This window comes from Vidua chalybeata, chromosome 21 (genome assembly GCF_026979565.1).
Source record: "Vidua chalybeata isolate OUT-0048 chromosome 21, bVidCha1 merged haplotype, whole genome shotgun sequence".
Lineage (NCBI taxonomy): Eukaryota > Metazoa > Chordata > Aves > Passeriformes > Viduidae > Vidua > Vidua chalybeata.
In genome coordinates this window covers 4050290-4064458 of record NC_071550.1, presented here as the reverse complement: position 1 = coordinate 4064458, position 14169 = coordinate 4050290, and the positions used below count along the sequence as shown (strand labels likewise).

The window sequence follows — 14169 nt, the reverse complement described above, 5'->3', positions numbered from 1 at the left end:
TCCATGAACTGACTGATCATCACAATTGCTCCAGAAAACAACTGCACTCCTCTCTTTAATCAAATCACATTTATTTTGCCTGGTCTGGCTTCCAGGGTTGGCTTTTTCGGGTGGATTTTTTGGTTGCTTTGTTTTTACTCCTAAGTGGGGTGGCCTTTAAAAACATCTTTGTAGACCAAGGCTCACCCCAGCTCTGAGTATCTGCCAGACAGATACACCAATCTGGATTGTGGAATAAAGAAAAAGACACTCTAGATTTTCAAATAAAGGAAAAGGGAATTCTGATTTATCATCTTGCAGTGATTCAACACATGAAAAAGTAAAACTCAGGGAAGAAAATTATAACCTACTGCCCATATGTCTGCATTTAAAACTTTCTATTCTACAAGCTTGCATCTCATATAAAAATATGGCCACCTAAAAGAGAAAATAAAAAAATAAATTTTATTATGTTCTCTCGACCACCAATTTTCTCCTAGTAGGAAAAGAGACTGCTACCTATTTTCCATAAAAAAACCTTTGTAGCAGTCCCAGAGGAAAAGTCAAAAGTTTGACTTGAAAAACGGAGCTACTTCAAAAGCATTGTCAGACAGAGGTGAAGGTTTCTTAAAAATGCATAAATTAAAGTGTGGTGTATTCATAAATATCTCTGTAACTTTACACAGTTTATCTGTGAGCAAGGTGCACATTTAGGGGAGCTACAGAATTGCTGTAAAACTAACTTAAATAAAGTAGAAAATCGATTTGTTTATTAGCTCCTGTTTGGACTCTGTGTGTGTGTGTGTGTGTGCATGTGTGTGAAAAATGAAAGAAAAATGGAGAGTTTTTTTCAATAATAAAAAGGGAGTTGCACTGCAGGGCCCCTAAAGCTTGTGAAAAATTAAACTCGACGGATTCAAACTGTCCTATTTCCACTTCAAAAGAGAAGAGGCACTGAGCTCTTCCCAACTTATCTTCAAACGCCCAGCACCCTAGAAAGTTTCTTTAAAAAAAATAAAGTCTCTAGTTCCCCCAAGCACTGTACCCGTTACTGTAGCTGCTGTCTCTCCCTCTTCTAATTATACCCATGTGAGTCTATTAATCAACTTGTAAATTATTTAGAGAGCCATGCGCTGTCTTCAGCCAGTACAAACACACTGCATGCAAAGGCTTGCTGAAAACCAATGGAGCTCCCAAAGGGTCTCTGCAATGTTCAGACAGCTTGCAGCTCGCCAGTACAGCACTCTTAAAAACAAGAAATAACACTGAGCTTACCCCCTCAGATAGCAAGATTTATTCGTCCTTTCAACTCGGAAACTCTCGGCGAGTTTTTAACAAAGAGGAGCTGCTCTATTGTCAAATCTGTGTTTCAGGCTCAGTGATGAGAATATTAATTTGATGTCAAAAAAAAAAAAAAAAAAAAACCAAAAAACCAAACCAAAACAAACCCACCCCGAACAGAGCAAAGTGTTTTCAGTGAGACTGTGATCACAGTCACCAGGGGACCCCAACTTTCAGAGGATGCACCAAAAACCACCCCTTTAAAACCACTGCAATTTAAAATAAGGGGAGATCTGTGTTTGTACAAGTAATAGTTTTTATTAGAAAACAGGAGAAATTAGGGAATTCCAGATTTTACCCCCTACATGCAGACTGCCATTGGGGACAGCTTCAGATATTACAACTTAAAAAAAAAAAAAAATGGGAAAAGGAAGAGGAAAAAACCAACACAGATTGTGTGTGTTCAACTCTACCAGGCTGCAAACAGTGCAATGTTATGTGTGTTCCATGAATCAGTTCTCTCACCTCCTGAATCTTCATTTTGGTGAGAAAAAACCCAATCACCCAAACTAATAGTAGTTCTCCCAGCTGAAAAGTAGAATCTTATTGGTTTGGGAGTGGTTTTTTCCTTCATGCTGCTTTCCTGTCATCTCACTTTCCTTGGCTCTATTTATTACAGCCTCACAAACATATATTAATTAGCAGTGCTCACTCCATGCTATTTCACCAGAGAAACTGGACACAATGACATGCAGATTCCAACTGACTGATGAACTTCCCTGTCTTTGTGATGCCCCCAAAATGCTTCTGCTTGTCCTTTCATTAATAAAATGCAAACACCTCAAGGGGCAAACACCAGGGATATTTAGTTGGGGAAATCAAAAATGCTTTCTGCTTTTTTTTTTTTTTTTTTTTTGTTCTCACAGGGTATCAAATTCTGCCAGACATCTTTAAGATGGTGAACAAAGATCACGCAGATGGAACTTCTAATTAATGTTTGTCCATGTTTTCAGTGAGACATGTCCAGCCTTCCTCAGAATTGGAGCAACCTGAGGACAGGAGCTCTCTTTGAAGGTCTCCTTCAGGCCTGTGGGGTCTCATCTATCCAGGGGAGGGTCAAGTCTATGGAGCTGCCTCCTCAGAACACTTCAGAAGGAATCAAAACAAATAAATTAATTTATGGCACTTGTCTTGCTGCCTGTGGGAAGGTTTTGGCCACTGCACTCACCTCTTACTCCATTTCTTCCCAGGCTGCCCAAGCAAATGGTGTGTGCTGAATTTAGCATTATTGTCCAAGAGTTAATCTAACTCTGTTAGGGACCAGAAGATTGGTCTTAGACTCCAATGTTGGTGATTTTCTGCCCAGAGTATAGTTAATAATAACTACCCAGTACTCTGTGGAACCACAACATCCTAAAGGGACAAGCTCTGCATTTCAGACTGGTTGTCCAAAGCACAATTCAGGCAGAAAGCTGTCAGGTTACTGAACTTACCACCAAAAATGCATTTTTCAATATCTAGTGTGCACCTATTGTAGACTAGAATGTCCTGGGAATTAAAAAACTAATGGGCTCAATCTCTGCTGCCTTCATTAGGTAAAATAAATCACCATATACAAAACTGAGGATTTTGACAAAAAGCAGGTCTTTATGAGACAGCAAACATCAGAAAATACAGACAGTGGGAATACTGGGTTGCCTTTTGGGGTAAATAATAGAATTGTCTGGGCTGTTCCTGAAATACATGGTGCACACATGAAGCAGTACAGAAAAAAAGCACAAGGAATGTGGCTGAATCCTAAAGCCATGAAGAGATGTGGGTTAGCCAAGCAGAACTGGAGCAGAACAGGCATTGGGCAGCCTCAGTAACTCAATAATGAGTCAGGCAGGGCTTTGAGCCTTCTTACAGCACCACAACACGCCCTCTTGGCACATCTTAAACGACTAATTGTATGCAATCAGTGGTGTCCACAAGAAGGGAAACACACTGAGATCACTCCCCTGGGGGAGCATTTTAAGAATATATGAGGCATGTCCTCAAGATTTTATGGCACTGCTTTCATTTTGACAAGTAATGATTTGAGAACAACATTTTTCCTGGTCTGCCTTTGGTTCCCCTGCTCTGTGCCAATGTCACTTGCATGATTCCCCACCCACAGGAGCAGCTAAACCTCTAAACAACCAGAAATGCAGTGAAGAGGTTGAAGTTCTAATTGCTCTTCCACTCACAACACTGTCTGCTATTGGCCACACTGAGTCTTTCCAAGTGAGGTTTTCTGCAAACTGACTGCAGTCAATCATAGCAGGAGAATCTTTCCCCTGTTTTAACCTGGGCTGCAGCAAGAGAGCAAAGATGCAAAGATTCTTTGCCCACCTTTCTTCTTCCTGTGTTATTCCATTTTCTCCAAGCCTCTTGTGAGGGCAGTAATGAATTCTTGTTAGTGTTTACTAATGTAAATTCATTCTTTGTTATCCCTGGGAGAGGAGGATTAGCAAAATGACAGAACTTATTATTTCTGGTTTTGTTGGATGATATTTATCTATATTCAGCCCTTAATTTTGTGCTGTGTCCCACCAAATAAAATGTATATGTGCATATCAGCAAATCTAAGGGAGAATTTTTAGCATAATGCACAGAAATATAGTTATGATCCTTATTAATATTCAGAAGTGTTGTACAGCTTTATCTGTGCATGCTGTATTAAAAAAATTAATCTAAATCTGAAATAATTTCTAATTTGGAAGAAGAAAGGAATTACAACTTCAATTTCATTTTCCTGATAAGAAAGCAGCTCCCTTGGACTAAGGATGTACATATTTTTAGGACTGGCTAAAAATTATTATCTGTGCAATTATTTTACTCTACTGGGAATGCATCTCCTTTAAGGAACTTTAATGGTTAAGATGAAGTTTATAAAACACACAAAGAACATTTTAGTAAAGGAAGCTCTTAAAGGATCTTGGAATAAACAGATCATCCAAACTCCCATCTCAGCCATAACTGAAATTTAGAGAGTGAGGTATTTACAGTCCTCCTCTCCACAGAGATGAGCAGACAGAGAAATTACAGCAAGCACATAAGATTCTGAAATTAATGGATACCATGAAAGACAGGCACAGAGCTTAAAAGGATCTCCATGTGGGAGTCAAACTGCACTCAAAACCAGCCCCAGTCAGGTCAAAGCAGATCACACAGGAAGGAATTATTGGCACACCTGGAGACCCCGGATCCCCTGCTCACCATCCTCTGAGATCTCCTCCCTTTGAGTTAAATGCCCATTCTGTGTATCTCTAACTCAGAAAATCCTCTCCTAGATCTCTGTGCCCATTCCAGAGGACCCAAATTGTCTCAGTCAGGCTGCAGAGATTCCTGCTGCCCATCCCCATGGCCCCACAGCAGCTCCCAGCAGCGTGGTGCCTGCCCTGAGTGCACTGAGCTGGTGACTGAATCAGGAATAAATGCAATCCATGCCCTGGAGATGGAGTTCAGAGATAAAATCCATTACCCTGTGGTGTGATAAAGGGCCTGACAGAGGGATGGCACCCCCAAAGCTCCAGGCTGCCGAAGATCTTTTGGAAAGGCCTGGAAAAGTCCTGAACCTCTGGGTCTGGTATCAAGGGAACCTCAGTTAATTTCAAAGGCTCGTGTTTCAGAACTGTCTAATTCAGCCTCAGAATTAAGCTATTGTGCAAAAAGCAAAGGAGATTTTCAAGTTTTTCACCTTGCCAAATACATTTCTTTGCTAAAAATAAAGGACAACAAAGATTTCTCTTTGCTCTGGGGGACTTTGCTCAAAATTCCATTAATACTGAAGTTTAACTGAGATTTCCCCATCTTCAGCACAATTGTCTCCTGGTGTTTGTACCACTGGAAACCATTTGGGCTGTTGCCAGAAGCAGCACTGAAAGTTCCTCTTCCAGGCCATTGCAATTTGGCAAAATAAACATTCTTTCACTCTCCTGCAACATGACTTCTCTTTAATTGCAGATATTCTCTGATTTCTAACACCCACCAGGCACAGACAGCAGGACAGCTGTAAGTCAGACAGGTTTAAGCTGCTGCCCTCAGGAGCTCACAGCATTTATGATTTATCTGAAATCCCTGCAGAACCTCCCAAAAGCAAAGTATACCCAACATTCGTCGTGGCAGTGCCCTCCCACAACCAAAAACGCTGATAGAAATGAAGTACAAAGAAACTTTAAGTTTAAAATATTTACCTGAAAGTAGAGGAAACTGTGGTAGCATTCTAAAAGTCAACATCCAAATGTAAAATGAAACACAATATTATTGTGCTTTGAAAGTAGTTTGGCACAATAATGTGCTTTAAAAACAGTTTGAGCTGATACCAGAATTCTTATTTAGATTTAGAGATTAAAACATGGAATTCAGATTTCAGAATGTGCACAAGAAATCTGAATTTCACTGGAACAGTGAATGTTTGCATTGAAGATATATATAAAAAAAAAAACCTTAGAAATCTAACTTCTGTTATGCAGTGCTACAAATCCCATGGAATAAATGGAATTAATTGACTTTCAGGCTACTCTGAATAGAATCTGACCAATAAAAAAATCACTCACAATTTGGTTTTTGCTACAAATTTGTAACTCTAGTGTAATGAGACAACAACGTGCCCTACCTGGGCATCCACTGTCAATGTAAGGCTTAATGAGTTCTCCAAGTTTTGTGTTGTCTGCAACAGCTTCCTTTAGCAGTTGCCCACAGCAAACTAACAGGAAGGAAGAACAAAAAAGACACAAGGTTAAATTTTAAAAAGGAGGCAACAAAGAAAAGAAAAGAAAAGAACCCAGAAGCTGCATAGTGGAATAAGGTCACTGAATAAAATAAAAGTTGTATGTTTTTTGAGTTTGTTGTTAGGGGTTTTGTTGGGATTTTTTGGCCAAGAAGAGTGAAAAGCAAGGAGACTGAGGATATGAAAAAAAAAAAAAAAAAAAGAATATATTTGGCAAAGAACATATTAAAAATGGAGAGAATGATATTAATCAAATCTATTTCTGAAATAACAACTCAAGGGATTGCTAGTGGCTTTCACTTTTTATAAACTTGTAATTACTGAATAAAGTTCCAGCTGCTGAACAGCATCTGAACCACGCTGCTGGAGGTGCAGCATAATGCTCAGTTCAGGAAGGGCCTCCCTGGATCATTTAATGATCATGTAAGGATTACATTTAAAAAACTGTGCTAATGCAATATTATCATTGATTTCAAACACACAGAGAACACCAGGAGATGCAGGTTTCAGGTTTGAGCCAGGAGAGCTGTACATGAAATATTCCTGTTTTGGGCTTGGAGAGCACTGGCTGCCCAGGTGAGGGAGGGAACCAAGACATGGAGAGGTCACACAACAGCAGAAATCCTGGTTACAACCCCAATTATTTTTGGTAAAAATATTAGCTATAGGTCCCCCTGGAGATTATTCAATTAATAATCCTAAATTGATTCCTTTCTTCCTGCAATCAATAGCACTGACAGGCACTGCCTTTGATGGGAGAATATGGAGCCCTTAAATCAGTTTATTGCTGTTAATCACACTGCCAGGCCAACAGGAGTGTTCCTGGGACAAAGCTGATAAAATTCAATGTTTAAGTGACAATTTGAACAGTCACCACTTGTTCTGGAGAAGCAAATTCATATTCATAATAAATAGTGTCAAAAACACAACAGAAACTCAGTGCACAGACCCCAATTTAAGACACCTAATAAGTACACACCTAAATTCAATCCAATTCATGAGACTATTTAAATATAGATTTAAATTTCTGAGCCTGAGCTTCAAGCCCAATGGCCTAATAGAAATTAAGTGTATGCTGAATATTATTCTGAAAAATGATGGTCTTCCAACTCTGTATTAAATAATTCTTCTAATATTTGGGTTACAGAATACTTAAAAAAAATCAACATATGGGTCAAGCACTAGTAATGATTTTTAATAAAAAGAGCTGGAACTCTCTCATATTGTAGTTATTTTAGGGAAAAAAAAAGCAAATTTTGACCTAGATGGAACACTATGAAACCTGCAGTTTTAGAAAGAAGTTGAAAAAAAAATTCAAAAGGACAAGAACAAAATAATTTATAATACATTTAAGCATGTTTTGTTTTCCTTACGCCAATTACACAATTAATAAAAATACAGCTTTGAAAAAATATACAAATATTTCATTTATCACATGATTGTTTAAAATATAGCAATGGCACAATAACTGACAGCAGAAATATTCTATCAAAACTGCCTTTTGCTTAACTCAGATGATGTGACTAATCAGCAAATTTTACAGCTACCAGACATTTGTTCAAAACAATTTATGGCTGCTCCACTGTTAGAAGAACATGGGCAATATTGCACCAAGCTGCACTTTTATATACAGAATTTTTTCACATTTAAATGTTAATCATGAACAAATCCCATGCAGCACTTTTTGGATTTCCTTTACAGAAGAAAGATTATGCACTTTTAACTAATTCCTTCATTTTCTCACAAATAAGCTGTGCAGAGCCTGAGACCTCACTGAAGTTCAGAGTGAATTCTGTTTTAAAAGTGCCCCAATTTTGGGCAGAGAGCTGAAACTCAAATCATTACTCATGATCCACTGATCCACAGAAGAATTCAGAGCACTGCAGGAGTCAAACAATAGAAAAATACAGATGTAAAAGGAATAAAAAAAATGATGAAATGATGACTAAGAAAACCTCAGAGCTGGTTTGTCACAGCATATATACTTAGTTTCCACTTCTTCATTCGAATACTTTTCACTTCCCTCAAAAAATTGACATCCACAGCAATGGACAAAGAAAGACAGTTTATAAGCAAGTAAGAAAGACAGCAAAAGATAAATGATCAAAGAGAGAGAAAGGGGGAATTGAGCAAAGTGCATGTTTATTGAGAACTTACTGTTGACAACATCATATTTCTGAGCTATTAGTGCTGCCTGCAGGCTCTTGCCACTGCCTGGGGGGCCAAGAAAGAGAATCCGGGGTGTAAAGGGGGCAGCAGATCGGTGCCGGGTTTGCACAAAGGCAAGAACTACAACAGGGGAGAAAGGCAAAAAAATGCAGGTTTTAACCCATTATTTAAAAAAAATTAAATATAATCATTGATTAACTACTATCATCTTTGAAAAAAAATGTTGATCATGGTTTATTTTATCATTGAAACATCCAGACTCTGCACCCAAAATCAGGACACTGACATAAAACTGTCCTGTCAGCAACTTACTCTGAGAGGTATTTTAGAAATCTCACTGTCATTACACTCCTCTTTCTTTCATCAGTGCCTGTCAAACCATTTTAAAGAGCAGATTCAATTAATAATTGCTCTCTTACCATGTTGTTTTTAGCAGAAGTAATTTTTGCTTGATAGCTACAATTTTACCATGCAAATTATAGAGGGCTGTAATTACATTTAATACTTTCTCAGTTTCTGAACAAATATTTAAGTGTAAAAACTTGGGATGTTAAATTAATGACATTTATCCAGCTGTGTGTGATTAAAACTCCTAATTACAATATTATAGACTTGTAGCACAGTGTGTCATGACACTGCTCAGCCTTGACAACACAGAACTGAGTGTGAATGTTTTATTCTTTTACCCATCCTTTTTGTGTAAATTGTAAAGAATATTTGAGCTTCTCTGCCTGATTCCACTCATTTGCTGGACACCATCTTCCTAAATTTTGCTTCACGCAGGAAATAGCAACCTGCAGGTTTGGAAAGACCAGGGGACAAGTGAAGCATCATCAGCATTGCCACCTTATAGAGACCTGGACTTTGTTACAATCCCAAAAGAGAACCTGAGAGATCACCAAGAAGCCAAAGGATGTCACAGCATTGGCAGTGAGGACAAATTGGGATTGTATTTGGACATAGCTGTGCCCATCTGATGGCTGAGAATGCCAGAGAAGGGAGCAGCTCAAGCCATGTAAGTTTTCCAGGGATCAGTCAAATGCCAAAGCTAAACTTTCTGGCACTGATCCCACCTGCCATGGTTGGCCACGACCAAAGCAGCAAGGACACATCTGCACAGGCTCTGATTCCCCTGGGATTGCAGTAGATACAACTAAAGGGGAGCCCAGACGAGCTGCAGCCTCTCTCAGTTTTTGTGAGATCTTCACTTCCAATAAAAGAGTCTTTGTAATAAAAAAAAAAAAAAAAGAATTTTAGGCTAAGGAACAGGACAAGCTTAAAAATGGCTGTTTGTATGAGTTATAAGCTATATTAAAAAAGCACAAAAGGATTGGTGGGGAACATCCTGAGGATCAGGATTTTAGGAGCCATTGTCAACACATTGCTCTGTACCAACAATTTTTTAGGGAACCCTCCCTTAGATGCTTTGGTATGATTAGAAAGTCTTTTCTAATAAAGAAGCACCTCCAGCAAACTCCAATTTCTACATAGCAGCCCTAAAGTATTGGGAAACTAAAACTGCAGCCACATGGGATTGTCTCCATCTCCTCCTGCAGAGCTGGACTCCTGCACTGGGTGTCACTTCCCACATTAGGGCAGCAGCAACTGCATTCAAGTTCACAACATTTTATAATTGTGTGAAAAAACCCACAATAATGCTCATATTTATGAGATATCTCCTCTTTTTTTTTTTCTTTTTTTAATGCTAGCTGGGGCAATAAAAATCTAAACAAAAAACCTGGAAAATCCTACTAGAAAATAGTGTTTGCTGATACCCTGAGTATCAGCTACCCAAGCAGTGCTCCAGTTATGCTGAACATTTTCCACAACCCAGTGTATTGAAAAGCACAAACATTACAGGCAAAGCACCCTGCTTACAAATGATGCTTAATTTGCAGTAAATAACCAAGTTAATTAGGAGTAATGATCCCCTAGACAGTCTCCACATCTAATTATTCTTTTAAAAAAATCTGGCTGCTTGATGCACTGCAGAAAAAAGATCTAGAGAGGATTTTTTCATTCCAGTTTTCAATTTATCTCACTACATTATTAATTAATAATAATTAATATTCAGGCACTCACATTTTTATTTACAATTCAAGGCATGAATTCTTTATGAATGATGATATGAACTTTTAAATTTAATTAAGTAATTTAGAGGTAATTAATGTGGAAATTCAGAATATAAACTTCCTACTTGTTTATCTTAAAAGTGCAGCACTTGTTATTAAAAAAAAGACCTTTTTGAGATGCAAAATTACTGGGATATAAGAGATCATCTGCAGACTGACAGCTACAAAGTACATCAATTGGTCTTTCTGGCAGTTTCCTTATTTTCTTCTAGAAGGATCAACATTAAAAGTCAGATTGCATTACAGTCAAGCAAAGGCAAACAAGAACTGATGAACAGGAAAGCTCCCAGCACAAACAGCTTTTAAACAATGAAATGTTCCCAGCTTTGAACTACTCCTCCTTGTTGCTCTCAGACTTTGGAAGGTACTGGCCCTTTGGGAGGTGAAGTTGAGCCACAGGGCTCCCTTTAGAAGAGACACTCACAGAAATGATGGTGACATTTGCTCTACTGAGTCAGCTCCTCCTTGGCAGGACTGTGAGCTGTGAATTTCCAGTTATCTGCACTTACTCCAGTAAAATAATTACCAGGAACAGCCCAAATGCTGCTCTAGAGAGAGCACAACTCAGCTGGGAGCCATCTGGGCTGCCTAAAGCTACAAACTGACTCTAACAGCCAGGAATCAGCCCTCAAACAGGACTTTCTCCTCTTGCCACAAAGCACATATTTACCCTGTGAGAGAACATCCACGGAGGGCTGGTCTGCACTGATGGATTTCAGAACTTTCTGGTAGATGTGGAAAATCTCTGGGAAGTTCCTGTGATATTCCAGCAGCTTCTTGGACACCTCCTGCTCAGAGAGATCTTCTGGTTTCACCAACCTCTGCTGCACCAGGGGGTCACTTGGCCAGTCAAAGGTTGTGTGGAAAACCTCTACAGGGAACATGGTTAGGAGCTAAGAGCATGATTTAACAGGTCTCTAGTTAAGAATGTCCCTCTTAATTCCACTCCTTAAAACATCCAACCTGATTTTTTTTATTGAGCAATGTCAGGATTTCATCTCGTGATGGATGATTGATGATGAAACTCAATAGACAATAAAGAGCTGAGTCTATTTTACAGATTATTTAATAGAAATGCTTTTATTTAACCTAATGGAAAATATTTTATTTACCCTAAAAGCATTCTTGCACCTCAGAAATGAAGCAGGACCTAGCAGAGATGCAGAACAAAATTATAAACTCATAGGGACAGATCCAACCTTTAAATATTCTGTACTGCCATAGTCCACTGTTTGCAGCCTCAATACTGGGCTTTTTATTTCCCTGTATTTTATTGGCACTGAAAATAATGCAATGTCAACAAATACCACTTCCAAACAGCTGAAATTTATAATTACAAATTCCTACTAGTTCTTAAAGGGATCCCATTTAAATTTTAACCCCATCAGTAGTACTACAACGTTTCTGAGACCAAGCAACACTGCAGTCTGCAGGGGAGGTCAGGAACAAATGTACTGCACCTTGTGTGAGGGGATCCAGCCTTTTCCCACCACTCCTCTCAATCAGCACAGTGTCTGGGGCATAGAGCATAACTAGGCAACAAAAAGGAAGAAAGAAGAAAAAAAGTGTAGCTCTTGTTAATTGTTTGCTTTATTCCCTGTAACTGTTCAGATGTATCCTAATTTTAAAGGTGGCTGAATTTATCTCGAGCACATTTGCCTCATTCTCGTTTCCCAGCATTCTCCCTGCAAATATTTTACTTCACTTTTAATCAGAATTTTGCTTCACCTACTAAACAATACAGTGGGATAAAATATCCATGAATCCAGTACCCATGGGCACTAACTGTCCCCATTATCCAAAACACATCACCAGCAGCAATAAAAAATTGTCTCTGGAGCCTCAGACAGAAGTTCCCACTGAGCACTCGAGACTGATTCTCTTCTACACCACAAACATTACTTTTCACCCAGGTTCTTTGGTGGTGAGACCAATGAAACTGAATTTTTTTTTTTATAACCTCACAGAAAAGTGTTCAAACTTGATTAGAAAGCATCAAAAGAGGAAGAACCTGTCAGTTCCCTGGCTTGCTTTTGGCTAATCATCCTTGCAGTTAAACACTGTAATTTAATTACTATTTTCAGTGCATTTGATTACAGATTTCAAACAAGTTCTTTTTATGACTTTCTTCTCTGTATTAAATGGCTTTTTCAGGCACTTTTCTCCCTATTAAGGTACTCACACACGGTAAATCTCATCTCCTCTCAATCTTCTTTTTGATTAACTAGACAGGCTGAGCTGTAAGATTCTCATTCAGGTCTTGGTGGCACAGATATAATTGTGAGCAAAACTCAACTTCAGATGTTATTAGGTATATTAAAAATACATGCAAGTACTAGACATTAAACATTTTTGCCTAACTCTACTGCAGTCATTCCGAGTTCTTCATTAACAGTTGAATATCATCCAAATCAAATCCAAAGTGACAATTCAAGTTGGATAAATTCTGTTCACTGTGCACTGGCAAGCTCTGCATTTGTCATTTCACACTGCATTCCACACAACTGCAGTCATTTTTTATATTCTAAGTAGGTCCTTTAACTATAATTTGGCACAAGTGGCTTCTCCTGTATGGCAAGGGCAGCTGTCAAGGTCTGTAAAACGTTCCTCCCCAAAACCAGCCAGAATCCAGCCTCACTCTGAAAGGTCAAGCTTAAAATCATCATGTTTCCACTTCATTTGGTGAAGTTTACATTCCCTAATTCAACAGAAGCATAAATCTTTGTTTAGCACGTGAGGAACTGGTTTAGTCTGAGGATAAAAGCTGATTTTTAGAGATGCAAGGCTACTTGCAGCTGCTCCAAACCACTTGGTGTAGGGTCTGGAATTTACAGAGCTCTGACATGGAAGGAGAAAAGGTTGTGAAAGACAGGGCTTAAAGTCTCCCAGGTTACATCAGGCTTCCAACCCTACTGAAATATTCTGCTGTCTGGTGACTCTGTCTCCAGCATTGGTATTGAATTTATTGAGGATTTTTTGAGACAAACCCTTCTAGTCTTTCCTCCTGGTTGCAATCACACACAAACCTTGTACTGCTTACCAACATGCCTAGGAAAAATGCCAGATGATTGCAGCATCCATGCCTGTTCCTGGTTTTCAGGGAAGCCTTCCAAAATCCATCCCTATTGAACAAAAACATGAAACAGTTATTGATCCTGGAAGAGAAAAAAAAAAACAAAATTCATACTAAACCTCAGTGCTCTTTACACAAAAATTACCTCATTCTGATCCCTCCACAGCACAGCATTTCTCATGGATGCTTTTGAGAGAAGAAAGCAAACATGGAGCACTGATATTTTTGTGAAATGCATGCACTGATTCCACTGCCACACAGCAATGGGAACTTATGGATTGTAGCAATGATCCTTTTTTTCATGTTTCAATCTTAAAAATAAAAACAAACCAACTTCTATCTCAAATAAAAACAACCTAAAACAATTTCTACAGTTTTGAAATATTCAAAAGGATACCAGCCCACACTGTGTATATATATATAAAAAAAAAAAGAGTTAAATCTAAAGACAGATTTAATGCCAAGAATACTGAGGAAAATATGCATGCTTTCATTATTTTCTTAAATTATACAGGAAAACTCACAGTAATGGAACCAGCGTTCCCAGAGCTAATGAAGCAACAGAGCAAAAGAAAGAAAAAAGAAAAAAGAGCCTTTTGCTCCCTTAAGTCCTTGTTATAGCCAGCTAAGTGTTGGATTGAGCATCTTTAAAACAACATTTACAGATCTGTGAAATACCGACGGAGAGCTGCAGCCTCACTCAGGTTTTGTCTGATGCAGTATTTGAAATCTAATCCACTTCCCAGGCTCACACGTGAATCTTCTGAACTCTCCCTAATTTA

General features: G+C 38.6%; 1 protein-coding gene across 3 annotated transcripts in view; it reads right to left on the bottom strand.

Annotated features, from left to right (window-relative positions):
- Positions 1 to 14169, bottom strand: part of AK8 (adenylate kinase 8) — a 66308-nt gene that overhangs the window by 34046 nt on the left and 18093 nt on the right. For all 3 annotated transcript variants that reach the window (XM_053961793.1, XM_053961794.1, XM_053961795.1), the window contains 5 exons: positions 13355 to 13436; positions 11775 to 11846; positions 10985 to 11185; positions 8171 to 8302; positions 5900 to 5989 (listed from right to left, as the gene is read on the bottom strand). In XM_053961793.1, coding sequence (XP_053817768.1) covers positions 5900 to 5989; positions 8171 to 8302; positions 10985 to 11185; positions 11775 to 11846; positions 13355 to 13436 — 577 coding nt within the window. The remainder of the gene's footprint in view (positions 1 to 5899; positions 5990 to 8170; positions 8303 to 10984; positions 11186 to 11774; positions 11847 to 13354; positions 13437 to 14169) is intronic.